The sequence below is a fragment of the Meriones unguiculatus genome, chromosome 9 (genome assembly GCF_030254825.1).
Source record: "Meriones unguiculatus strain TT.TT164.6M chromosome 9, Bangor_MerUng_6.1, whole genome shotgun sequence".
Lineage (NCBI taxonomy): Eukaryota > Metazoa > Chordata > Mammalia > Rodentia > Muridae > Meriones > Meriones unguiculatus.
The window spans coordinates 119,293,353-119,319,241 of NC_083357.1; the positions used below are offsets into that span (position 1 = coordinate 119,293,353).

Here is a 25,889-nt window from a genome sequence, read left to right on the forward strand (position 1 = left end):
TTTTTATAGGGTCTGACTGTGAGAGCCGCAGGTTGGCAAGGACTGGAGCGAACCATTGTCTTCATACCACAGGACCTCTGCTCTCAGGTGCTCAGAGAGGCAAGACATTTTTATAGAACAAAAAAGATAAATGCTTTTTGTAAATGTCAAATTTTCGCGAAAAGTCTTGTTATTTTCAAGCTGAAGCTGCTTATTTCCCGAAATTCAGAAGATGACATACAGCCAAGGCCCTTTCATGTTATGTTTTTCTGGGATGCAGTGAAATAGTATTGGCTTTTGCCATTCCCAAATTATACAACTGTCAGGAAAGGTTGAGGAGGGTTCATATTTCCTGACAGTTTAAGAATTTTTTTTTCTCACATCATACATGTTTTCAAACAAAAGCCCCAGACTTCTTATTTAAAAAAAGTTAAATTCCCCCTTGCAGCATTATTTGTGTATGTGACTGAATAGAATTTTGTGAAAATATGATTTATTCTATCCATCTAATTCATTCATTTTTGTGACACTGTGTACCCATTAAGTCACTTTTCATTGTTAAAGAAAAAGTGTGATTTTTTTTTTAGATTCAAATGACATGTTCACATATACCTTATGACATGATGTTTTTCAAGGCCTAACTGTAAATGAAAATTTCCTGGGAGGCTTTGAAACATTTGTCACTCAGACAAATAATAGAGTATTGGCCCACAGGACTCTCTTGGAAAAGCAGTGTCTTTGTCTGGCTGCCTCAGGACTATATACCAGATCAGTGTGCACCACGACTCCCAGAGGCGGCCTCCTGCCTCGTCACCTGGGAAAGGGAAATGACGGCACTGGATAGAAGGGAGAATCAGTGCCAGGGTACACACTAGTCACTTTTCACATCGCAGAGTCTAGTGCATCATGTCAGGTAAGTGGCCGAGGCTGGAGGGAGCTAGGCACAGTACACCTGCAGCCAGTAAGCAGGGAGTGCGGAGTGCGGGTGGTCAGCCAGCTTTCTCCTTTCATCCAGTCCAGGACCAGCCCATGGAAGTGTGCGGCTCATAGGTGGGTCTTCTGCCTCAGTTATTCTAATCTAGAACTTATAGGCGTGCCCAGAGGTGTGTCTCCTAGGTGATTCTAGATCCAATGACGTTGACAGCAACATTAACCACGACAAGATGTAAAGGATGTGAGACCTACGGCTCCTTCCTTATAGCTCCATCCCTTTTCAGGCCTGAAGTACTGAGGTATACTTGGTACAGAGCAGTTCAGCAGGTGCTCTGGCGTGGCTTGCTTGCTGGGCATTAAGGGCAGAGTCAGTCACTGGAGCCTTGGTCGTGGCTTGCTGTTTGGTACCCAGGACATTAACGAGACACAGTTGGCTCACAGTGTAGCTCCATCGGAGAAATGAAGTTGAGTATCTGAGCATGGCATGTTGTATCCCAAGCAGACTTGCTAAAGGGTGGTCTTAACAAGAGAGAAATGGTAGGGAGGGTCTGAACTAGACTCAAAGTGGCTTGTTCTTCCTTTTATGGATGCTTCTTTTCTAGTAAGTGTGTCAGTATTTCTGCTGATCCCTGCTGTGAACTTGCTGGTGTAGCTACAGCTTGACCAAGTATCTCTGAGGTTATGAGCAGCCCAAACCAGCCTCATGGCATATTCCCAGGGAGAACATGAGATGATTGAACACCTAGTCCAAACATCAGTCACTTTAGGACTCAGGTTGCCTCTTTTCATAAGACCCTGAGTGGTTATCTAATTAGATTGAGAAAACTTAAGCCCCAGGAATATTTATTTTTACCTCAAAAAGCTACCGCGATACCCACATGACTTTGTGCCTGACTGTCATCCATGGGGAGCGAACATAGTGGAGTGTGTCCTCATGAGACAGAACTTTTTTTCTCTCTCACAAGTTTCAGGTACTGTTATAAAGTTAATAGTTTCTCACCGTGAATATACTTAGCTGTATTTACTCGTCATGACTTCCCAAGACATAGTAATACACATTACAGAAAGAAGCTTTCAAGATCATCCCAGTAATGGACTCTGTAGAAGAGCCTGATTCCTTCCACTTACATGGTCACGTTGATTTCCTTATTGACACTTCATTTCAAGGCATATTGTAGACCGTAACACTAATGCTTTCATGACTATCTGAAAGTTGTTATGTGGGGTTGGAGAGACATGTGAGCAGTTAAGAGCTCTTGTTACTCTGGAAAGGACCGAGGTTTGGTTCCCGTCACCCACAGGGAGGCTCACAACCAGCTGTAACTCCAGTCCCAGGGGATCTGACTCCTCTTCTGGCCTCCCGGGCACTGCCTGCACAGGGTGCACAGACATTCCAGCAGGGCCTTCAAATCTTTAAAGAGCCTTAGTAATAGATGAAGAAATCATAATTGTTTTTAAAGACTTTCACTTCTGCTATGATTCCTTCAGATTTTTTCCTTCGGTTACCACAAAAATATAGACAGTCAAGAATAATGATAAATTCTTTTTACTTTTTTTTATAAATGCTTTTAGGTATAGATATTTAAATACATTAAATAACAAACATGACATATTATGATAATTAAATAGTATGCTGTCTAGACAAAAATTAGCTATGTCTTTGACACACATTCCTATACATGAGCAGAAAGTAAATACTATTTTCCAGGAAATAAATTCATTGAGAATGTAATCCCACAGGTGGTAAAGCATGCTTCAAGTTTATTGGTATTACCTTAAGATTTTTGTCACTGCAGCTTCCTTTTCCAGAAGGTTCCTCGCCCTGATGCTGAAAACAGACTTGCGAAGCTGAAAGGTGTAAGGACCACTTTAGTTTTGAGTTGTAAAGGAATGTTATGTTTACAATTCATGAGACAGAAGTCATTATTCAAACACTGGTTCTCTTTCCCCTTGTGACCTCTATGTCTCATTTACCTTTCTCTTAATATCTCCTCCTCCCATCTTATGATCCCCCTTTTAGTTTCATGCCTACTGCACATATGACAAAACTGGCATTTGTTTTCTGAGTGTGGCTTAATTCTCTTAACATGATAATTGAGGGTTTTCCTAGTTTTATTTGTCTGTACTCCATCCTGACACATGTGTAGAGATGCATGTGTCCCTGCACCGACTGTAAAGCAGCCTCAGCTACAGCATGGCACACGGTGTGCACATTGCTGCAGTCGCGCTGTCGGGCATCTGAGGAAGCCCTCAAGTCCCCAAAGGACTTGATGTTGACATTGACACTTGGAACATATATCCATCATTGCTTAGTGAAATGTTTTCCAATTTACACTATGGTGCTGTATGCTCTTGGCCTGAGATCTAATACTAATCTGAACATGGGTCCAGGAGGTGTTTTATTCTTCAGGCATGGGGTTAGATGACAGGAAAGAATGGTCAATGTTTGCCTCTACGTGATGATGATAAAAGTGATTCCAGAGAAAAGGAGACAGAGAGAAAGCAATTGAAAGGGGGGAAGGAAGAGAGAGAGAGAGAATCAGGTTAGGCTCCTGAGAACTGAGAGCGGGAGACAATGAGAAGAGAGTGAGGCACTGTCTATCACCAGTAAATTATCTTATCTAACTACTTGGCACATGCATCAGTAACTGATAACAAAAGATTAATAGAAGGTAGGTTCTTGACCTCTGAGCCTGAACAGCGCAGTAAGATGAGAACATATGAGCTCGCATTTACAAACCAGCCGATCAATAAGCACTATAATGTGAACCAAGGTGTACATATGGCCAAGGTTGTAAAGGGACCAAGTTACAAACCCCTCTTTTCTTCTGTGTGCGCTCCTGTGGAGGTCAGAGGCTCTTCTTTATCACTCTCCACGTTGGTTTTGCAGTGGAATCTCCCGCTGAACCTGGAGCTCACTGACTGGCTAGAGGGCTGGCCAGTAAGCTCCGGGGTCCTCTGTTCTCTGTATCCCAGCGCTGGGCTCACAGATCCTTCCTGCCACACCCGACCTTCTGTGTGGGCAGTCAAGATCTGAACTCAGGTCCCCATGCTTGCACTCACCTAGGCATTACTTAACCCCACAGACCGGTCCTTGCTATCACCACCTACCACTGAGGCAACATCATGGTGCTAACGTAGTTTTCATGTTGCTCAGAAAATCTGAAATGAAGTGTAGGATCATTGAGCACACTGACCTTTCTACCTGCATCTATGACAATTTTATCTTTTTGTAATGAAAAACCGAATAGTTTTTGAATTGACTAGAACTCTTAGGAAAATCAATCACATGTTCATAGAGACTAGAGTGAAGGCCACTCATTTAGAAGGTATTTCATGGTAGTATATAAAGGGCATTTACTTTCCTACATCTGTCACTCCTAAAGAAGTGACACTGGGAGGATTTTATAATCTCTTTGAAGGGCCTGTCAGGGGAGGGGTCTGCTCTGGCCACTAAAACATGCGGTCAGGAGTCAGAAGTCAGGGCCAGGCTACAGGAGGGTCCCCAGTGGCACACTGTGGGCAAGGAAGGCAGACACCGTGATGCTCAAAGCTAACAGTATTCCTTACTTGTCTTTTGCACAAGGCAGCAACCGGAACTCAATCACCTGAACTGCCCTTTAGCAAAGCAGCTGGTAACAAACACACATCTGCATATTTGGGATGCTATCTACTACAATAAACTTGAGATGATTAAAGCAATGTAGTGCTCATGTGTTCAAAGTTATTCTTGACGATGGTACTATAACAGCAGAACTAGTAGGATGTTTTCTGTTTTTACATAAAACCTACAGATCAAGATTACTAGGAAATGAAAGATGGGCTTTTGTTATGCTAGATATCTTTCTATTTATACTTAAGCATTTCTTTTCACAGCAAATAAAGGTCTGTATATATCAATTGTTGTTTGTTGCTTGGCTGTGTTCATAAAGCTTTATAATCTTCCCTTTAGAACAGATACTAGATTGTGCCTCTCACAGTGAACTCAGAGCATCACTACTGCAGTGCCCTCTTCTGGCATCAAATGATACTGCTAGTCACCTGAAATAAGGACTACACAGAGACATTTCAAAATATGTAATTTCAGACCTTAAGCTGCAAATCACAACAGTGAAAGGAGTCAGTAACAGCTGAATACAGGTTGCATCAAATATGCAGAAAATAAGAACTAGAGAGGACCCATTTGGATAGAGCTTGCACTAGAAACAAATGGTTAGTTGAAAATATTTTTATGTTTTACAGTTTTATTTGCAAACCTAATATGTTTGAATCACAAAGTGATAATTCTTTGACTGAATTAGCAAACAAAAACAAATTCACTAAATTTTAATTTAAGCGTTGAAGTAAAACAGATTTTTTTTAACATCTTAAACTTTGGATTTCAAGGATATGTTTACATCTTGAGTTAAAACTCTTGTCTAGCTTGTATGAGATCTTAGGTTCTGCTTCCAGGAACACACACACACACACACACACACACACACACACACACACACACACTGGTGTTTCTTCAATTGTACACTTTAGCACAGAACTCAAAAGCCACAGAGCTCAGCACAGTATCTGCACAGTTACTGTAATCTGGGCTAGAATAGAAGGAAGGGATGGATGGCTCGTGTTGATTTTTAGAAAGGTCGTTTAGTCAGAGGGTGGGACATTTCTCCTGCAGTTCCTGGCATGGGGCTCTGCTGAGGGCAAAGGGCAGGGTGGTCTTTCGCTTTCTCTGTTTTCTGTGAGTCAGTGGTCGATTCGCAGTTATGTTGGGGTTTGATCTCTGTCAGAGCCATCTTTGGTGTCCTGCTCTGCCACCAGGATGCACATACCATCCGCGTCTCTCTTTTTGTGGTGTCAGCAGCATTAATGTTCATCGCACAGACTCATCCCTCCTGCAAGGTTGTCATCTCCTTGCAGTCCATTGAATGATTCTTTAATAGGGAGCTGTCCCTCCTGTGTTAGTTTTTAACTATCAGTACAGTCCTCATGGAAAAGAGGCAAGATGAGCTCATAATTCTGGATATTTTCATACCAGGTTCTAATAGTTAATAATCTGATATAATTTTTAAATGTGACTAGTTATTTAAAATATCCCTATGCATTCCAGCTTAAGACAAATTTGATGGATTTTAATCCATTGCAATTGCTATTTTTAATGTTATTATCTATTCCTTGATAATTTAATATATTTTAATTACATTCTTTCCCCTTCTCCAACTCCTTCCAGATTCCTCCTTCTTCCTCCAATGCTCATTCTCTTATAACGTCAGGTGATCAACTGCCTATTGGCCCATCAGTTCTTTCAGCATGACTCTAGCGGGTGTTGGCACAGACTCTTGCTCACAGCAATTACAAACGCTCTACAATTATGTGTACCTCCTACTCACCATCAATACTTTCTCCAAGCAGCCCTGATGTACTTACTGGGATTTTTTTTTTTGCACATAATCTAGATTTCAGTAATGTTTATTGATCCTGGTACTGGCCACCACTCTGGGACTTCACCTGAGCTGACTCTCATAGTTTCAACTTAGATTCAGGACACAGAAGTTTTATTTATGTCTTCCATATTACATTAGTATTTTTTATTTTGATTTCAAGACTTGATTTTCTAAGAATTCAAGGGATGGCAGAATTGACTATCGCATAATTATTTACCAATTTTATTTCATAGTTCACAGATTATCTCAGAACGACAATAGACACGCAGTCCCACAGCCAAAATGACTAAAGGACGCTGAAAGAGCAGAGGCGCGGTTCTGCTTCCTGTCTGTCTCCCATCCTCACGCACACGGCTGTGGAATGTCTCTCCTTCAGTCCCACCCTCGCGCTGTCTCAGCTCTTCTGCATGTGCCTCCCACTGCCACTTTGTGCTTCTGTTAGCGTCCGAGTCACTCCTTCAGCTGACGTGGCTCTCACAGGCACGGTCTTCACACAGTGCTTTGGGAAGAGCCCATGGGAGCGCTACTGCACAGCGCTTTGTGTAGTGACATCTTGGTAACAGCTCTTCTGACTCTTTCATCAAGAAACTTAGTTTTCCTGAGAGTTAAAAAGAAAAGCCTGTCTCCAGTCTTTCCTGGCTGTCCTATGTGGTTCTCTAGTTTCTTTTGATCTAAAGGATTGTTGCTGAAGTTCCTGATGATGATTTGACGTTCATTAATTTAGAAGTCACTTGCTGTTTAGGGAGACAAATGTTACAACACCTTTAAAGTTTAAAGTCTTATAACATATGTGGTATAGATCATATTTCTGGCCTGTCCTGGGCAATATTTCCAGAGACATGGCATGCACTTTCCATATTTGCTTCAAATATTCTGTATTTACAGTGTTTGTCGCTTATTCTGTATCTTGCTTTGGCATTATCCACTATGAATGCTTAGAATAAAAATGTGGACATTATTTTTATTTATTTTTGATTTTAAAATGTATCCCTGGGAGCTGGGGAGATGGCTCAGCAGGTAAGCTGCTTTCAGAATACCTGTACCACATGAAAGCCCGTGAGTGTAACAGCCATCCTGTTACCCAGCACTCCAGACCTAGCCACACGGCATCCTCAGAGCAAACTTGCCTACACACAATCTAGTATTTATAATTATTTTATATTATTACTTTTACTTATAATTCTTTCCTGAGTCAGCACCTCACTTCTGACTTCTTTTTTAAACTTATATGTGCTGTTAATTTAACCTTATGTGGTTTTAAATATCCTTTAACTCACTTTGCCCCAGGCGAAAGTATTTAAAGATATAGCTTTATGGCATGCTCTCTGCTCATTTTTGACTTATGGCTTATAGGATGTTTGATTTCTTTGTTTGGCTTGTTCATTGTTATGCAGCCCTGGATTCACCAAGCAGTTCAGTCTTTCTCAACTCCAGAGCTTCTTTTTTTCTGCTGCTGTTATTTTAGTGCAGTGACCAACACGAATCCTTTCTTCCTAGGACTTCCTGGCTTTGTACCCTATCCCTTATCTGCCCTTCTGTCTCTCAAAATTTCCTTGGATCTACTGTTTTCCTCATCACTCCTGCCCTGGACTGTTTCGTTTTCATTCAGTTCCTGTGCACATTCTCAGAGAGCACAGAGGAGTATGCTCCTCCCCCCACAAACACCCATGCTCTGGGGATGACCTTGGTTTGGGTTCTAAAAGATGCCAAACAGCATGGGAGTCGTAGGGCTAATGGTTTCCCTCCACCCACTTTCATCTGTTTCAAAGCATGGTCTCCTGTACTCCAGGCCTGGCTACCCAACTGCCTGGATTACAGATGTGTAATTATCCCCTGTCCTTCTCTCCTGTTGTTTGGGGACCGTGGATTGTTTTTATGTTGTGTTAGTATACGTTGCTTTTGAAATTTTAATTTTAATTTTCTGTACATGTGGGTTTGTCTGTATTGTGCATGCAGTTGCCTGTAGATGCCAGAAGAGATTTCTGATCCCCTGGAGCTGGAGCTCCAAATGGTTGTAGCCACCAGATCTGGGTGCTGGGAACCAAACTCAGGTCATCGGAAGGACAGCAAGTGATCTTAACTGCTAAGCTCTCTCCTGCCACACACACACACACACACACACACACATATATATTTAAAGTCTAGGCATTCTGTTTTGTTCCTGTGACCTTTCACAGAGACTCAAATATTCAGTAGACACATTTGCTATCCTCCCAGAAGACTTTTTACTTTCTTCATGGTGAATTACAGTGCAGAGGCATCACCTTAACTATTGCTTTACTTATTATTTGTTGATTCTTCCATACTTGTTTCATTAATCCACTTTAGTTTTTGGTATTATTTTTTGCTATCTTTGCATTTTCTTGGTGATATATTTTCAAAGTAAATTACCGAGTTGAATGTTTGGAATGTTAATTTAAATCTTTATTCGTTTACTAAATATGCACCCAAAACTATAGTTTCCTTGCTTAAAATTCTACTAACAGGAAACTGCCTCAGAATAACAATTAATAAAATTCTAAACCCATCTTCTCCCCGTATACTCCTTCCCTAGTCCACTGATAGGGTAGGTACGCCTCGCCTTCTGTCCTACCCTAACATATCAGGTCTCATAAGGACTATTTGGATTCTCTTCCTCTGTGGTCTGCCAAGGCTGCATAGCCAGGGGGAGGTGATCAAAGAGCAGGCAACCAAGTTCACCTGCTACCTTTCCTAGGGGACCCTATGGAGACTGGGCTGCCTATGGGCTACATCTGAGCAGGAGGTCTAGGTCCTCTCCATGCATAGTCCTTGGTTGGTGCTTCATTCTCTGCAGTGTTCCCCCCCGCCCCTGGGCCATATCTTTTGGTTCTGTTGCTCTCCTTGTGGAGTTCCTGTCCCCTCCAGGTCTTTCTATCTCCCCCTTCTTTCATAATATTCCCTGCACTCTGTCCAAAGTTTGGCTATGAATTTCAGCGTCTGCTTTGATACATTGCTGGGTAGAGTCTTTCAGAGGCCCTCTGTGGTAGGTTCCTGTCCTGTTCCCTGTCCTCTCCCATTTCTGATGTCAATCCTATTAAGTGAGAAATTTGAGAATAATAAAAATTAGGCTGTTTGCTATCATGAAAAATGCAGGATTTTCAATTGTCATTAGAACTCTGAATGGTAAAGCTGTAGGGTTCAGATATTTTCAGTACATTTTGCTATGTTTGTAAATGTTCTTGGAAAATGAAATGAGCTCTCTAAACTATGCTGGAAGAAACAAACAAACCCGTCTTCTTGTTTCTTTGTGACAGATGAGGTTTTCACACCTATGAAAAAATTTTGCTTGTCCCAAATCTTGTTAAAAAACCTAATAATTATATGAAAAGATATACATTTTGAAATGCTCATGTAACAAGCCAACAGTTGTGCTTGTTCTGCATGTGTAATGGAAGGCCAGAACAAGCACCTTGAAACCCTATGGACTTTCTGAGCAATCAGAGCCACCATGATGAACTTGCACTTATGGTTACCCCAAATCAGAGCTCCATCATGGCTTCCAATTAATCAGAAGATTACCTCAATTAATGGAGTCCTCCAGGAGCAGCCACAAACACATTAGGGAATGTTAGATCCCCCTGTTGCAATGACGAGTCCCAAAGAACCAATGGCCACTTCCCTCTTGGGACAATTGATAGCAGAATCAAGGGACTGATATTTACTTGAGAAGGAAACACCACAAATACTAACTTAGTGACTAAAATTTGTTATTTTTTATTTGAACTATTGACAATAAACCTGCTTCTAATATGGAAATGCTGGATGCCTTATTTTTTCTTTCATTTTTGAAGGTATTAGCAGATCAGTAAGAAATGAGAAAGTGGGTACATGAACATCAGACCATGAAACAAAACCATGGTCCGATGAATAGGGCTTGATGAGCCTCTTTTCTGCAGGGAAGGCATGGTGCAATTATTGTAATGAGGCACTCTACTGAATGGCTCCCACATAAAATATAGTAATTGGAAATAAGCAATTACTTAATCACATAGGTGGAAGGTGGCGCCTCATTTGGCTAGATTTGAATTTATCATGCACCCATGAGCTGAGACTAATACCGAAGTGAGTGTGACAGATCATGTGTTCAGGAAGAGGATTCTCTAAAGTAAACTTTTTATGCAGTTGACATTATGCTTGGAAAGAAGGAATTCTAAAAGGTGACTAATGTAGGTGGCAGTAAGACTAAAATAGTCATGTTATAATGCATATAAAGGTGAATGCCATTATAGTGTCACATTATGAAGCTTTGGGATGTCTCTTAGAATGTGGAAACGGAGCTTTAGATGTTGGGTCACGAGGTTTGATCTTAGTTACTTCCATATTATAAATTCTGAATTTTTTTATAAACACCAGGCATAAAAGTTAAAATATGTATAACACATACAAACACACACACACACACACACACACACACACACACAGAGTGAGAGAGAGAGACTAAATAGTCACTATTCCCTAGGCTTTGGAATGTTCAATGTAACTTGATTTATTTTATTTTCTATGAGTTTTGTCTAAACTGTAAAAGACAAAGACGATAGATTTCACAACTCTGTACATTCAGTGTGCGCAGCTGCTGCTTGAGATGCATTTGCAGAATGAATTGACATCACACTAAGGTTACTTTTAATCTTTAGCCTTCTTTGGTTACTGCAACTACATAGCAATGACTTGTAATGCAGAGCATGCTGCACGTGACTCATGGAAACAAGCAGAACTGTTTAACACATGGTGTTAATTCGTGAGCCACAACTAGGTGCTGGTGTGGGGAAGAGATAGCAGAGCAGTTAAGAGCACTGGCATTTGCAAGCAGAACTGTTTGGGCAAAGGGTGACACAGAGTAGCTTCCACACGAGATGTTTGCTTATTTTTATATTTTATTTTCGTTGGTGGGGAGGCTGCAAGGGCTGAGGGTGGATATGGAGGGATGGGGAGATGAGTATGTTTTGAGTTCATGATGTAAAATTCACAAAGAATCAAGAAAGAAAAAACAAAAACCACTGCTGCTCTTCCAGAGGACCCAGGTTCAATCCCCTGCACCCTTGTGGCAGCTCACAGCCATCTTTTACTTTAGCCCCAGCGGATCCAGCCCCCTCTGCTGACCTCCATGAGCACTGCGCGCATATGGTCCACAGACAAGCATGCAGGTGAAAACACCCACACACACAATAAAAACAAAACAAAGAACAAGCATATGCTAGAAGGTTCTGAACTGCAGGTGTGAAGATGAAATGACTCTATATTTACATCCCATATAAACAGGCTGAGGCTGGAGAGACAGGTGAGTGACTGTGATTCAAGCCATGCATTTGTTTGGGAATTTAAATCCAAGCAGCCCCGGGATCCTGGGTTTCAGTTGCATTAGAACTTCACATGCAAATAACAAGAACATGACCAGTAGCAACAAGTATAACCCAAGAACATTTGCCTAATAATTAATGAAAGATAAGACCTATAAGCAAATTACACTCAAAGGAGAAAAATGTAGCTTGAAATATCAGCACAATTCATGTTATCAGCAGTGTTAGTTCCTTGATACCTGTTTTCCACATGATCACATTTTGGTCATATCCACTCCTTACTCCCTGCTGTAACTCTCTGAGCCCCTCTGTCCCTCTCTCTACTTATTGTTCCCCCTTTCCTTTAAAATCAGTCAGTCAATCAATCAATGAAACAAACAACATTTTATTGATTCTTTGTACACTTCACATCACACACTCCAAACCCACTCATTTCCCTGTTCCTCCGTATCTGCCTCAGCCCGTGCAACCTCCCTACCCAAAAAAACAAAATGTAAAACTAACATCTCATTGTGAAGCTACTCTGTATCACATAATGCACCCTTTTGCCCAATCAGCTTTGCTTGCAAATGCCAGTGCTCTTAACTGCCGTGCCATCTTTCCACCTTCTCCTATTTTTTTAAACATATATAATGTACTATGTTCAAGTAGAGGTGGCCATGGTGTAGAGTTGCTCATGGCATAGGGCTGCCCATTGGAACATGGGGAACCTACCAGAGGCCACATTTCTGAAGAAACAACAACAACATCAAGCTAACTGTCTCCAAATAGTACACAACTGCTTGTAGTTCCTTTTTGACCATCCATAAACATACATCCAAGAAATAGAAACAGATTGCATATCACCCCTAGAGAAAAATGGAGTTTTACAAGAGTACTGGCTAGACATTCCCTCTCCTGTTAGTTGAAGATAGTAAACCACTTTCCCACTGCCTCCAGAACACGCTATTGAATAGACGATTGTGCACCCTAACATACCCATCTTTTTGAGGTCGACAATTTACAAAGATCAATAAAAATGAGAAAAAAGTGCTTTGCTTTTTATGTTGTGTCTCTTTTTGTTTGCTTTTCATTATTATGCCTAAAATGGTCAATTAGTTACCTACAGAGGCAGTTTTAAACCACCAGAGACCTGCATGTGTTGTCTGTGTTTGCTGTTGTGAATATCAGCCCTTGCACTTCCTCCTGAACCACCCTGCCTAGTGTCCTTAAGATGTGGCACAGTTATATGTTTGCTTCCCTATCTCTCCTTCCTCTGCTGGAGAAAGGTCTTTAATTAGCTTTTTTTTTTTTTTGAGCTGCCAAGCTATTATTTGGTAGAATTATTTCAGAAAATCAACATCCCAAAAGAGCAAAGCAGCTTGTTCCCCACCCCTCTGCCTTTATTTACTTATTTATTGAATGAGTACATGTTCACTCTGGAAATTATAGATCAGGCTGAGTAGCTTGCTACATTCGGAGTTACTAGAACAAGTCATATGACAGTCTATAATCATGCATAAAATTGCTGAAATGCTGCATGGCAATCAACAGGCTTTGTGAAGAAGAAATCTTCCAGAAGCCTTTACTTCACTCCATGAGAAGAATGTGAGACACAGGATAGGCAATGTGGGTAGCAATGACACTGTCTATAGAACTCAAACCAAAATATGACAGGCCATGTCTGATGAGGGACAAGTCAGCAGAGCTAGAGGACACTGTCATGCCAGAAGGTTGTTTGTTCAGGCGAAGGTCATTTGTTTTTGATTTGTTTTGATTCTGAGACAGGGTTTTACTGTACGGCCTAAGTGGTCTTGAACACACTGTCACCCGCCTTAGCCCCCCCAAGTACTGTGATTAGAGATGTGTGTCACCGTTAAGTCAATTGTCTCAACAGCCAGCCTCTGTGCTGAGTGGGCTGTCAGGGCTCGCTGGGTCTCCATCCACCATTCTTGTCTGGGTGGAAAGGCAGACTTCTGCCATGCTGGGTATGATGACACCCGTTTAACATATATGATCACAGTGAATTTCCCTAAGAAGCACAGGGATGAGAATTAACTCAACTTTACAGGTGAGAACTGGAACTCACAGCATTTAACACTCTGCCCTGCTTTGCTCAGATTCATTAAATACACAGCTTTTCTGTAGAGCCCTATTTGCTAGAAGCCCCCTTCTCTGCTTTTCAACTGGGTGGAAAGAGGATTCAGGGGGCCCTACCTCATGCATATCTGAGCCCACAAAGGGCAGAAGAAGGCATCATATCTGGAATTACAAATGGTTGTGAGCCTCCTTGTGGGTACTAGGAACTGAACTGGGGTCTCTGCAAGACAGACAAATGCTCTAAATGACTGAGCCATCTCTCTAGCTCCTGTTTCCACAATAGCATTTACCTTAACCTCTTTGTTTGAGTTTTTTTCCTAGTTCTGTCAGCTTCTAAAGTTCACACCTTACTTTCTTTTGAATTTTCACTCCCTGAGGAATAGAGCAGATAAGCAAACAGCAGGTACTCTTTAGATTTTTATAGCATTAGTGAATGAACACAGAAGACTTATGGAAATGGAAAAGATATCAAAACATAAAATTACTTTTTATCATTTTATTCTCATTTCGTACTTGAGTTATGGCTGTTGGGGCTCTGCAAGGCTCACTTGTGTTTCTAGATTATGGCAGGTTCTGACTCAGGGTGTGGCATGGTACCCTGATTATTTTCTTGTCAAATTGACATAAACCTAGACACACCTGAGAAGGAGGAACTTTAGTTGAGGAGTTGCTCCCATCAGATTGGCCTGTGGTCATGCTTGTGAAGCATTTTCTTGATTACTAATTGAGGCAGGAGGGCCCAGCCCATTTCGGGCAGTGCCATCCTTAGCAGATGGGCCCGGGCTGTATAAGAAAGCTATCCAGAGGGTGCAAGCCAGTAAGCTGGGCTCTTCCCCAGTTTCTGCCTGAAGCTTCTGCCTTGAGTTCCTGCTTGGCTCCCTTCTGCAATGGAGTTTACACAAACCCCTACTCCCCACTTTGTTTTTGGTAATGGTGTTTACCATGGCAGCAGAAAGCACCAAGATATGTGGCAACATGGGTAGCACTCTCTCCTGGGATCAGCTGATGAGATCGGAGGTGTAAGTGCATTCCGCTTCCCAAAGCTGAGCTTTAGCCCAGGTTTCAGCAAATGTCACCAGAGAACAACACCCTCCAAATACACTTCAGCTACACAAGGTCCACCAGGCAGAGATGAAGAGAAACACGTTGTCTTCTCTAACGGTCTTTGTTGGTTTTCAATCAGCTCTCAGTCAGCTCCAGAGGCTGGGCCCACGGTCACGTCTACAACCTTGGACTTCTGCAAGCTGAACAGCATAGCTGGCACCCAGGGTGCAATGTCTGTGCTAAGCTACAAGGAGCCACACCCACAAAAGGTTATGAAGAAATGTGAGGGGGCATTTTAAGCTGTAATAATCTAAACTAAGGAGTAGATGGTGGAGTGGCTCGGGGTAGCAGAAGCTCCCATCTGCTCTCCCTCCAACCTGCCAAGCATTTTTGTATTCCTTTTCTTGTCAAATGATGGGTATCCCATTCAGGAATTGTGAGAATTTAATATTCTCTTTTAAAGAAGAGGTTTATTTGCAATTTTCTGTGGGAAAAATGATTGGAAAGTGTGTCCCAGTTTTGCCACACTGGTCACTTTGGGGACATCAGCTTTTTAGTCTTTCTCCTGGAGGCAAGTAGCCACAACCCCAGTGTAGCCAGGGTATGGAGAAGGCCACTGCACCTCTGGCTTATAGTCAAGTTTGGAACTATAAGAAAACAAATTTAATACACTAAGACAATGCCAAACAGCTTTCTAGAAATGCAAAAATGTGACTTCAAATTGGCTTGGCATATGTTATAGTCTCTTCATAGATTTTCCCTGTGTCCGCTTGGGCTACTGTCTCTTTACCCATTTATGGGATTGACTGGGAAGTAGAGATACCACAGGCTCTTAGTTCAAACAAACAAAACCAGGAAAAAAACTAAAAGAAGATAAAGGCACCACACACACGGCCTGTTTTTTCACTGCACAAGAAAAAGCCACAAATGGTATCATTTAAAGTCAATCTATGACCAGGAAGATTAAATGGGGGGGGAGGGACACACAAAAATGTTAATGCATAGGACAAAAGTAGAGACACTAATTGAGAGGCAAAAAGGCAGTCTTAAAATGGATATGTCATTCTTAAATAAGCAATAGGTGGAAATGTTTCCCATGCAAGTCTCTTGTTCTGCAAACAGCTCCTTCACCAGTTTGTGCAATTCTGATGAGAAAGGACAGAGAAAGTTCATACTGATAAAGTTTTTGAGCTCCAAGAATGCAGACATCTTACAGGCTTCTCCAAAGAAAATGAAATCCATCCAGCCAGACACAAGCCTATTTATTTTCAACTGACAAAAATAAATGAAAAAGATGTTGGCACTGGAGTGTTCTCTACAACCCTGGGTTCTACAAGAGCAAGGAATGAGGTCTATAGATGATGAAGAGAAAAAAAAAATGGTGAAAATTCTTTAAAGTGAAGAGACACACTGCAAAGGTAATAGTTATTGTCATAACCTAGGGCAAAATGACTAAGCCAGAGGACATGATAGATACCAGCTCTGCTGGGTAGAGGTGGAACAAAAGAGCCTGCACCTAAGAAAGTTGGCATTTATGTATGAACATATCTATTCAGCAACTGCAAATAAAACTATTTTCTTTTTTATTCTCTGGAGACCTAGGAACTGAGGATCCCAAATAGTTACTCCATGTTTTCTTCTCTAACACATGCTTTAGGGAAATTTGGTAATGGAGACAGTGGTTCTTACTTTTTGATCAATGTATTTGTTGTCTTCAGCTGTGGGCCGCTTGGGATTATCACATGATGAGGAAGAGGTGGAGGGGAGGATTCTGAAGAGACAGCAGGTGTCCTGTTGCTGGCGGTCAATGAACTGTTTCATGAAGCTTTCCCTTTGTAAGTGACATACACACATCAGGCGTTATTCAGGAAATGGAGCCGGAGGTGGCATTCCACAGAGATCAGGAAGCATTGCAGAAGATCACAAAAAAGATGATGTGTCATACCAAGGACAGTGGTTAGATTTAATTACCAAAATATTGAACTTAGAAAAAGCTTCCTTAATCCTTGCAAACTTCTGTTTTAAAACATAATGTCCCTGAAATAGGTTAAAAGCAAGGGTATCCAATAATTGATGGTGTGATTTGAACCCTACCATGGTAATGAGAGGCTTTATTTCCCTACTACTTGAAAGAATTAATTCATCTTTTCAAACTTCTATTCATCATGAAAGTCTTTGAGAGATAATTTTACATTTGAAGACTCAAAAGGAAAAGACTTCATCTGATCTCCAAAACATGGTGAAAAATTTAAATCACATTAATGCAACTAAGCAAAGTCAGTTAAGTTAATTCGAAATACAAATGCTGTCATGTGCTTCATAGAGACACTTCAGCCACCAACAGGCTGCATGTAAGTGGTGTTCCCATTTGCCCTGTTCCACCAGTGAGGTAACATCCACCATAATCTACCTCAGTAAGTTTCTCATGTTGACAGAAGACTGAAGAGTCATTGCCTTGAACATTCTCCAGGCACTAAGTGACATGACTGTTTTTTTCTATTTGAATTTAACGTGTTTTGACACTGTACCTAATCCCACACTTTCATAATCCCTCACCAAGATATTCAAAGATAAAATAAGAAAATAAAAATAGAAAAGTTTATATTATTTTGATTGTACTTGAAGCTTTTTGAGTTATCACTGGGAGACTTTCCTTTCATAATTAAGAGCAGGCAGTCCTAACCACCTTCTCTGTATGTGTTTGTTTAGCAGGAAGTACAAACTGAGTCAGTGTGGGCGTAAATGCTATGGTTCTTTACCCAGTGGGAGGCGGATCACACTGTGACCAGACGGTCATACATGCAAAGACGGCTATAGCACAGACATCTCCCAGAGCTGGGTGCCCCAGGTGCCTGCTCAGACCAGCTTTCACACTCTGAGCACAGGCCATCCTGTTGATGCCTGGGAGGTCTAACCCGAGAGGAAGACCAGACAAGCCTGTGCCTTGCCTGCCTCTTCTCTGAGGGGACTCAAAGGTTGTGTACCACAAAGGCAGAGAGAACAAGATCCCAAAGCCACCTGCAAACCAGTCTGAAAGAAAGGCTGAGGGAGGCCTAAGATGGTCAGCCAGGTAGTGGAGATTGCTGTAACCTGCTTAAACTCTATAGCCCCTCTGTGGAGACCTACTTCAGTTTTTGGCATAACTGTAGCTTCTCTGTTAGCACCTGGGGTGCCTTTAGCACAGCAGAAGCCATTTTGCCTCTAAGTCTCCATTTTGATTATAAGGTGAATTAAGTTCAAGTTCCCAGGCCCTATGTGCCTGAGACCAGGATAAAATTCAGTAGTTCAATACTTGCTGCTTAGCATAGAACAACAGATGATAAAGGCATGTTCTACTTGAGTTAAAGATAACTGTGTGTTCTGTTAGCGTTAAGATTGCTACATGCTATGTTCCTCACTCCCAGAAAGGCAGAAAGCCCCCAAGAGCTCCCTCACCCTAGATCCCAGCCAATCAGTTTGAAGTGCTTTGTCTAGCTACAAGAGTCTTGGAATAAAATCGATTATGTTCAGCTGTGATATGATGTAATGCTGCCCCACCATCACCTCACCTTCCTACACCGGGTACCTGGTTGTTACCCGGTTATGGTTTCTCCTATAAAAAAAAAAAACTGTCTTAGAAACAGATCACTGTCACAGCCTGGTTCCCGAGTCCAGGCTGTGGCCCTGACTGGTTAGTTTTTGTTCAGTGTTCAGTAAATTTCCATCAGTCTGAGTCTGGTGTTCACATGGTCAGTGGGCAGCTATTCCTGAATCCGTAACAGAGAAATGCAATCAAAGAAACAATTTGATACCTGATCTTAGGAACTGTAAAATCTGAAGGAAGTTTAGAGATTTTCACCATTTGTGGTCTGTTTGGGAATTTTTCAAAGATTCTCAAGCGCAAAGGGAGCTTTTCTTTGGTGTCCGCATTTGCTTCACTTTGCTTTAACTAAAGGGGAGAAAAAAGAAAAAGAAAAGAAAAGAAAAAAAAGGATCCCATTGAAATGAGTAGTTTCAGATCTGAGGGAATAACCTGTAATTACAAATACAACCTGTAGATGGCAGAAAAGACCCACCAAGCACATGACAGTAGTCTGTCCTTCCAAGTCCTAAAACTGAGTTCCTGGGAAGGACAGAAGTTTACAGAAAACTAAACCAGTTCAAAAAAGAAAAAATTCAGAGGACTACATCTGAGCAGGAGATCTAGGTCCTCTCCATGCATGGTCCTTGACTCATCAGCTTCTGCAAAACTCCCTGACCCCAGGATTTTTGGCTCTGTTGGTCTCCTTGTGGAGTTCCCCTCCAGGTCTTCATCTTCCTCTTCTTTTACAAGATTCCCTGCACTCTGCCCAAAGTTTGGCTATGAGTCTCAGCATCTGTTTTGATACCCTGCTGGGTAGAGTCATTCAGGGGCCCTCTGTGGAAGGCTCCTGTCCTGTTCCCTGTCTTCTCCTACTTCTGATGTCTATCCTGTTTATGCCTTCTGAATGAGGATTAAGCATTTTCCCTAGAGTCCTCCTTGTTGTTTAGCTTCTTTATGGCTATAGATTTTAGTATATAGCCCATTGGCACTCAGTCTCGATGTGGGTTCCCTAGTAAGAGGAACAGGGGCTGTTTCTACATGGACTCAGTGGCCGGGGCTTTGATCACCTCCCTCTGGTGAGGTGGTCTAACTAGGCCACAGAAAAAGAAGATCGAGCCAGTCCTGATGAGACCTGACAGGCTAGGGTATGATAGTAGGGAGGAGAGTGTCCCCTATCAATGGATTAGAGGAGGGACATATTGGGGGAAAAGGGAGAAAGGGTGGGACTGGGAGGAGAAGAGGGAGGGGCCTACAGCCGGGATACAAAGTGAATAAATTTTATTAAATAGTAATAATAAAGAAAAAAATTTAAAAGATAAGAAAAGAAGTGGGACAGAAATCAGAGGAAGGTTTTGTTATTGTACTTGCAAAGACAACTTTACTTTGCTCCCGTATGTTATCTTTTGCTTTTTATTCATGATTAAGCATTCACCTTTATTTTATACACACACATGGCAGAAGTAGCAGGGACATACTTATCTGCTTAGATAACTGAAGGGGATGTATTTATATTTGCACAAATGAGGTTTACCTGGAGCCAATATGGAACTAAAATTCAATCTTTGCTAGTATTCAGTCTGTGCTTTCTTATTCACTTTTCCTCCTTCCAGTGGTGTTTCTGTTGTTGGTGGTGCTGTTATTTTTGTTTGTTGTTTTTCATTTCTCCTCACCTCTGTTTGCCTCTTAAGAGTGCTACTCTGTCAATATCAGTTAATATCTTCCCTGTTTTCTATGCCTCTCCAGACTGTAACAGTAGTCCTACTAATTCACGGTGGTTTGAGAGAGCATCAAAGCCACTTGCTGATGGCTGCTTAAATGTGCTTTCACTTTAAAACAGCATAGTTTAGACCAGGAAGTTAGAAGCAGAATTCCAGAAATCTTTGATACTTAAAAGGGATGGACAAGATACCTTTTACTGACATGTGCAGCTGTAACTTGGTCAGAAGGAATGGAAGTGAGGCACGTGAGGGTGATGCCAGACCTCAGTTCCAATAATCAGTGGTCCAGTTCTCTATCTTTCTGGAGGGAATAGCAAGGTCAGGGGTCCTCAACCCTAGTTTTCTTATCTTTCACTATATTTGATTATTTAATTCTGTGAAACATGTATGGATTGCTTTGCTATGCAGAATCTACTCGATTTGGTGGGAAGCCTTCAATCTTGGGCTATAATCCTATTTGGGGAGGGGGCAACTACTGTTTGCTCTCTTTCAGCATGGCAATGTATGCAGAAGACATGTATATGATATGATGGTTGTTGATGATGATGATTATGGTAAAGTCCTAGCACTCAGGACCACAAAACAAAAAATAGCATGCATCACCAGGATATGAGAATAATCAGAAAAGAGACTCTGTACATAAATAAAATTTTATGATTTTTCTAACATGTCACTGATATACCGCTGGTGAAAATTTGCCAGAGGTAAATCAGGTCTACAGAGAAAGAAAAAGCTGCTGACTTATTAAGGCAGACTGGACAGTAAGGCAATCAATGATAGCAGGCCAAAGACTGATAAGATTGATAGCGTGGATAGGTGCTTGCTCAGTTGTGTTTGCTGATTCGTTTGTTTAGATACTTGTGCTGTCACTTCTTGAACCAACCCAACAAGCCAGATTTTGTGCAAAATCCTGAGGCTATAAAAATAAAGGGTGCCTGCATTCTCCCTCTCCCAGCTCACATCATAACCCACAAGATAGCTGAATAAACAATTACCCAAAAAAGATAATCATGATTATGGAAGAGATATGACCAGAGTGCTTGGGAATCACTCTGAAAGACCTCTTAGGCAGCAGAATGGCTGCATGTAACTCCGGTTGCTATTGACGAGGCTCTAACCTATGTGGACTGACCGTGTATTCTGCCAGTGTAAGACACAAGGGCAAAGAGTTTGTTAGAACATCTGATCAAAATGAAAGTCCTCAGACCTTCCTGAAACCCTCTCCATCTGTTGACTCCTTTCACCTACACAGGACCTCATTGACTGAGGTTTCGCAAGTCCTGTTTATGGTTCTCTACCCCATAGAGAAGACAGATAGGTGATAAGATAGCTTCTTATCAACTGCCTGTCCATTCTGTAATTACAGAATATCAGTTTTTGCCTTAAAACCTTTCTCTTGTTACTCCAATGCTTTTAAAAGAAAAATTATCAAAAGCTTCCATTTGGACTCACAATCTCATTTCCCTCCTCTCTACCTCTGTCATTTTAGTTTTCTGGGTGTCCAAATAACGATTTCTTTTAGAGCCTCCCAAACGCATGGCCCCCCTTCCTGCTGAGCTCTCGGTTGCTCCCCCTTCTTTCTTGAACATCATGAGCTTCTTGTTCTTGGGATTTTAGCTTCTCACGTGATGTGATTCTTGAGAGGATCGTTTTCTGACCACCAGTCTTCTGCTTAGGAGCTCACAGCACATTGAACTGGGCTATAGAATGTCGCTGTTCACATGGGTCAAAGCAGTGAGAATCCTTGTTCCCTTGTGTTAACCCAACACAGATTTTAATAGTTTTCTAGGCTGCTGAAGCAGGTATCAAAATATTGGAAGCCCTGTGCATCCGAAGCTACCAACCCCTCCAGCATCAATGAAGTAATTTCTGAATCAAGGCTTTTCCTGAGCTCTGTGCTCTTTGAGGGCTTCAAGGAAGACTCACCCTTACCACTTTCTAATGTCCTGTGATTCTCTGTTGGCTTGTGTCTCACTCCTCCATCTCAGTCCAGTGCCATATGTCTTCTTCCCAGAGCCTTTCCCTGAATCTCTCTCCTTATTCTTCATAAGGAATTTAAACATCAGAGTCAAGACCCAGCCTCATCCAGAACGAGGAGGCCTGATTTTCAAGTCTCGTTCTCAAGTTCAGTTGGCTTGGGGAGGCACTGTTAAGCCTACCGTACACATCATCATTTCAAGTAGTTTTCTCTCACATAAACCACAGCAAGCTCTTTCCCCAAGAGTATGAGTGGGCCAGAAAGCTGGTGGATTCATCCTAACCGTGTCCGGGCACAGTGGTTAACATGAAGTCAGCTAAGAAAATTGCTACTGAATAAATGTGAGTGGCAGACAGAAATGCTGTCATAGACAATGTAGAAGCAAAAGAAAGCCTGGTAGAGTGGACAGAGTTGTAGATAGTATCTATTTGTTAATTGGGCAGCTTAACTTTTCTGATGTAGAGTGTAGGAACCCTCCATTTGCAGAACGGAATAAAGTTAAGACTCTTGCTGCATTTAATTGATCTTGATGTTTGTCACTGAGAAGCTGATGAATGTTTGGACTATGTTTTGTCAGGGGCATGATGGCAATATGGCAAATCAGAGCTAAACAAGCCATAAAATACAGGGATCAATACAGTAGACCTCCTTTCTTCCATATTTTAAAAATGGATCTGGTAGAATTCTAATTTGCAACAGGGACATTAATATTCCCAAGAGTACTTAGGCTCTTTATGGGCAAGCTTCCACTTTTATATTTTCTTTCTTTCTTTCTTTCTTTCTTTCTTTCTTTCTTTCTTTCTCTTTCTTTCTATCTTTCTTCCTTGTTTTCTTGCTTTTTCTTTCTTTCATTAAATTTTTATTTTTTATATTAATTACAGGTTATTTACTTTGTATCCCAGCTGTAGTCCTTTCCCTCATTCCCTCCCAATCCCACCCTCCCTCCCTCATCTTTCCTTGTCCCTCTCTAAGTCCACTGCTAAGGGAGGTCTTCTAGCTCATCAGGTCTCTTCAGGACTGGCTGCAATGTCCTCCTCTGTGGCCTAGCAAGGCTGCTCCTCCCTCGGGGTGGGGGGTGGGGGAGTCAAAGAGCCAGCCACTGAGTTCATGCCAGAGACAGTCCCTGTTCCCCTTACTAGGGTACCCACTTGGATACTGAGCTGCCATGGTTACATCTGAGCAGGGGTTCTAGGTTATATCCATGTATGGTCCTTGAGAAACAGTCTCAGAACAGACCCCTGCGCCCAGATATATTTTGTCCTTGTGGAGTTCCTGTCATCTCCAGGTCTTACTAACTCCCCCTTCTTTTATATGATTTCCTGCACTCTGCTGAAGGTTTGGTAATGAATCTTAGCCTCTGCTTTGATACACTGCTAGGTAGAGTCTTTCAGAGGCCCTCCATGGTAGGTTCCTGGCCTGTTGCTTGTTTTCTCCTACTTCCAATGTCCATTCCATTTGTCTTTCTAAGTGAGGATTGATCATCTTACCCCGGGTCCTCCTTCTTGTTTAGCTTCTTTAGGTGTACAGATTTTAGCCAAAAGCAATCTACAGATTCAATGCAGTTCCCATCAAAACACCAACAAAATTCTTTACAGACCTTGAAAGAAAAATTCTCAACTTCATATGGAAAAACAAAAAACCCAGAATTTCCAAAACTATCCTGTACAACAACAGATCATCTGGAGGTATCTCCATCACTGATCTCAAGCTGTACTACAGAGCAATAGTAATTAAAACTGCATGGTATTGGCATAGAAACAGAATGATGGATCAATGAAACCAAATAGAAGACCCAGAAATGAACCCACACACCTATGAATACTTGATTTTTGACAAAGAAGCCAAAACCATTCAATGGAAAAAACACAGCATCTTCAACAAATGGTGCTGGTCCAACTGGATGTCTACATGCAGAAAAATGAAAATAGATCCACATTTATCACCTGCACAAAACTAAAGTCCAAGTTGATCAAAGATCTCAAAATAAAACTAGACACACTAAATCAGTTAGAATAAAAAGTGGGAAGAGCCTAGAACTCATTGGCACAGGAGACAACTTCCTGAACAGAACACCAACAGCACAGGCTCTAAGAGCAACAATTAATAAATGGGACCTCATGAAAATGAAAAGTTTCTGTAAAGCAAAAAAAATTTTCTTTCCTAGCACCTCCCAGAGAGTGGAAATAGAATATGGTTGGAAACAAATTGAAGCTCAGCAGGAGTTGGTCATTGAGCCACAAAAATGACAAAGAACAACACAAAGCTCTTCGAATGACTCAGAAGGCTTTCTGTGGTCTGCATATCATCCTTTTGAAAGGCGAGAACCATGGCTGCTCAGGCATACAGGAGGGTCAGGAGAGAGCAAGGGAAGTCGCTGCTTGCACAGGGGCAATGGATTGAGTCCTCTGAGCAGAAACAGAAGTTCCCCTGAGCTCCTTCTTTTCCTATCTGCCTCTGTGTGTCTGTTCTGGAAGGAGTGTGAATACCACAGCCTTGCCCTCATGTATATGGCAGTGACACCTGTGAGTCCTGACTATAAACCAAATGTCCATCAATAGAAGGGGTAAACAAGCCATGGTCTATTTAAACACTGGAAACGAGTGAGGTGCAGCCTAATACAAAGTGTGGTTAACTTTTATAATGCAGCGTCAAGGGCAGGAAGCCAGACATAAGAAAAGAACACAGACTGGAAGACGAGGTTGTAAGGCCAACAAACAGACAACATTTTTTGTCATGTTCATCCATACTGACGACTTTCAGTGAGGTCAGTGGTCTAGGGGCAGGCAGAAAACAATGGAAGGGCAGGTGTGTGTTTAGTGGTTTCTAAGGTACAATTGTCTTCATCTTTTCAGTTTGCAAAACATCAGCAAATAGTTTCATTCTATGTTTATTTCACCCAATAAAAAGCTTAAGAGTGGAGAGATGATACATGTGAACAAAATCACATAACTTCTATTTCATCATTGTCACAACCTTAACCATTTTGCCTTTTTCAGTCCATAAAGCTTGACTAAGACACAAATGTTTTTAAAAAGCAGTACCTTTACACAATGGAATGCTGTTCAGCTACTAAAACAAGGAAATCATGAATATTTCAGGCAAATAAATGGTATTAGAAAATATCCTGAGTGAGTCAATCCAGACCCAGAAAGACACACATGGTATGTCCTCACAGATATTAGCCATATACTACAGGAAAAGCAAACTACAATTCACAGACCCAGGGAAGCTAAGTAACAAGGAGGATCCAAGGGAGGATGTTTGGATGTCACTCAGAAGGGGAAATAGAATAGACAGCAGAAGTGGATGAAGAAAGGGAACAGTGTAAGAGAGGGAGTGCAGAGGGAAATGAGGTGGTGATCAGATGTGAGGAGAGCATGGACTTGAGGTCAGAGGACTTGGAGAGAGAAGAGAAACCAAGGGTGGGGCATCACTGAAACAAGCTGGAAATCTACAACAGGGTAGGCTCCTGGGAGGGTATGGGGGTGAATCTAGTTAAGACTCCTAGTAGCAGGGGTCATGGAGACTGAAGAGGACAGCTCCTATCCAGACAGGACTTCTAGTGAAGGGAACACCAGCCCACAAAAACTTGGACCCAAGATTTATCCTGCAGACAAAATGTATAGGAATAAAGTTAGAAAAGAGATTGAGGGAATGTTCAACCAATGCCTGACCCAACCCAAGACCCATCCTGTGAGAGAGAGCCAACCCTTGATGCTATTAATGATACTCTGCTATGCTTGCAGACAGGTGCCTAGCATAACTGTCCTCTGAGAGGCTCCACCAAGCAGCAGATCAGAACAGTTGCAGAGATCCACAGTCAAACGTTAGGTGGATCTCAGG

The 25,889-nt window shown here is 41.8% G+C and overlaps 1 protein-coding gene across 6 annotated transcripts in view; it reads right to left on the minus strand.

Annotated features, from left to right (window-relative positions):
- Positions 1–25,889, minus strand: part of Nalcn (sodium leak channel, non-selective) — a 303,181-nt gene that overhangs the window by 76,092 nt on the left and 201,200 nt on the right. For 4 of the 6 annotated variants that reach the window (XM_060391666.1, XM_060391663.1, XM_060391664.1 and 1 more), the window contains 3 exons: positions 18,580–18,716; positions 16,478–16,619; positions 2,687–2,760 (listed from right to left, as the gene is read on the minus strand). In XM_060391666.1, the coding sequence (XP_060247649.1) occupies positions 2,687–2,760; positions 16,478–16,619; positions 18,580–18,716 (353 nt within the window). The remainder of the gene's footprint in view (positions 1–2,686; positions 2,761–16,477; positions 16,620–18,579; positions 18,717–25,889) is intronic. The other 2 variants (XM_060391669.1, XM_060391668.1) reach the window with 1 other exon arrangement.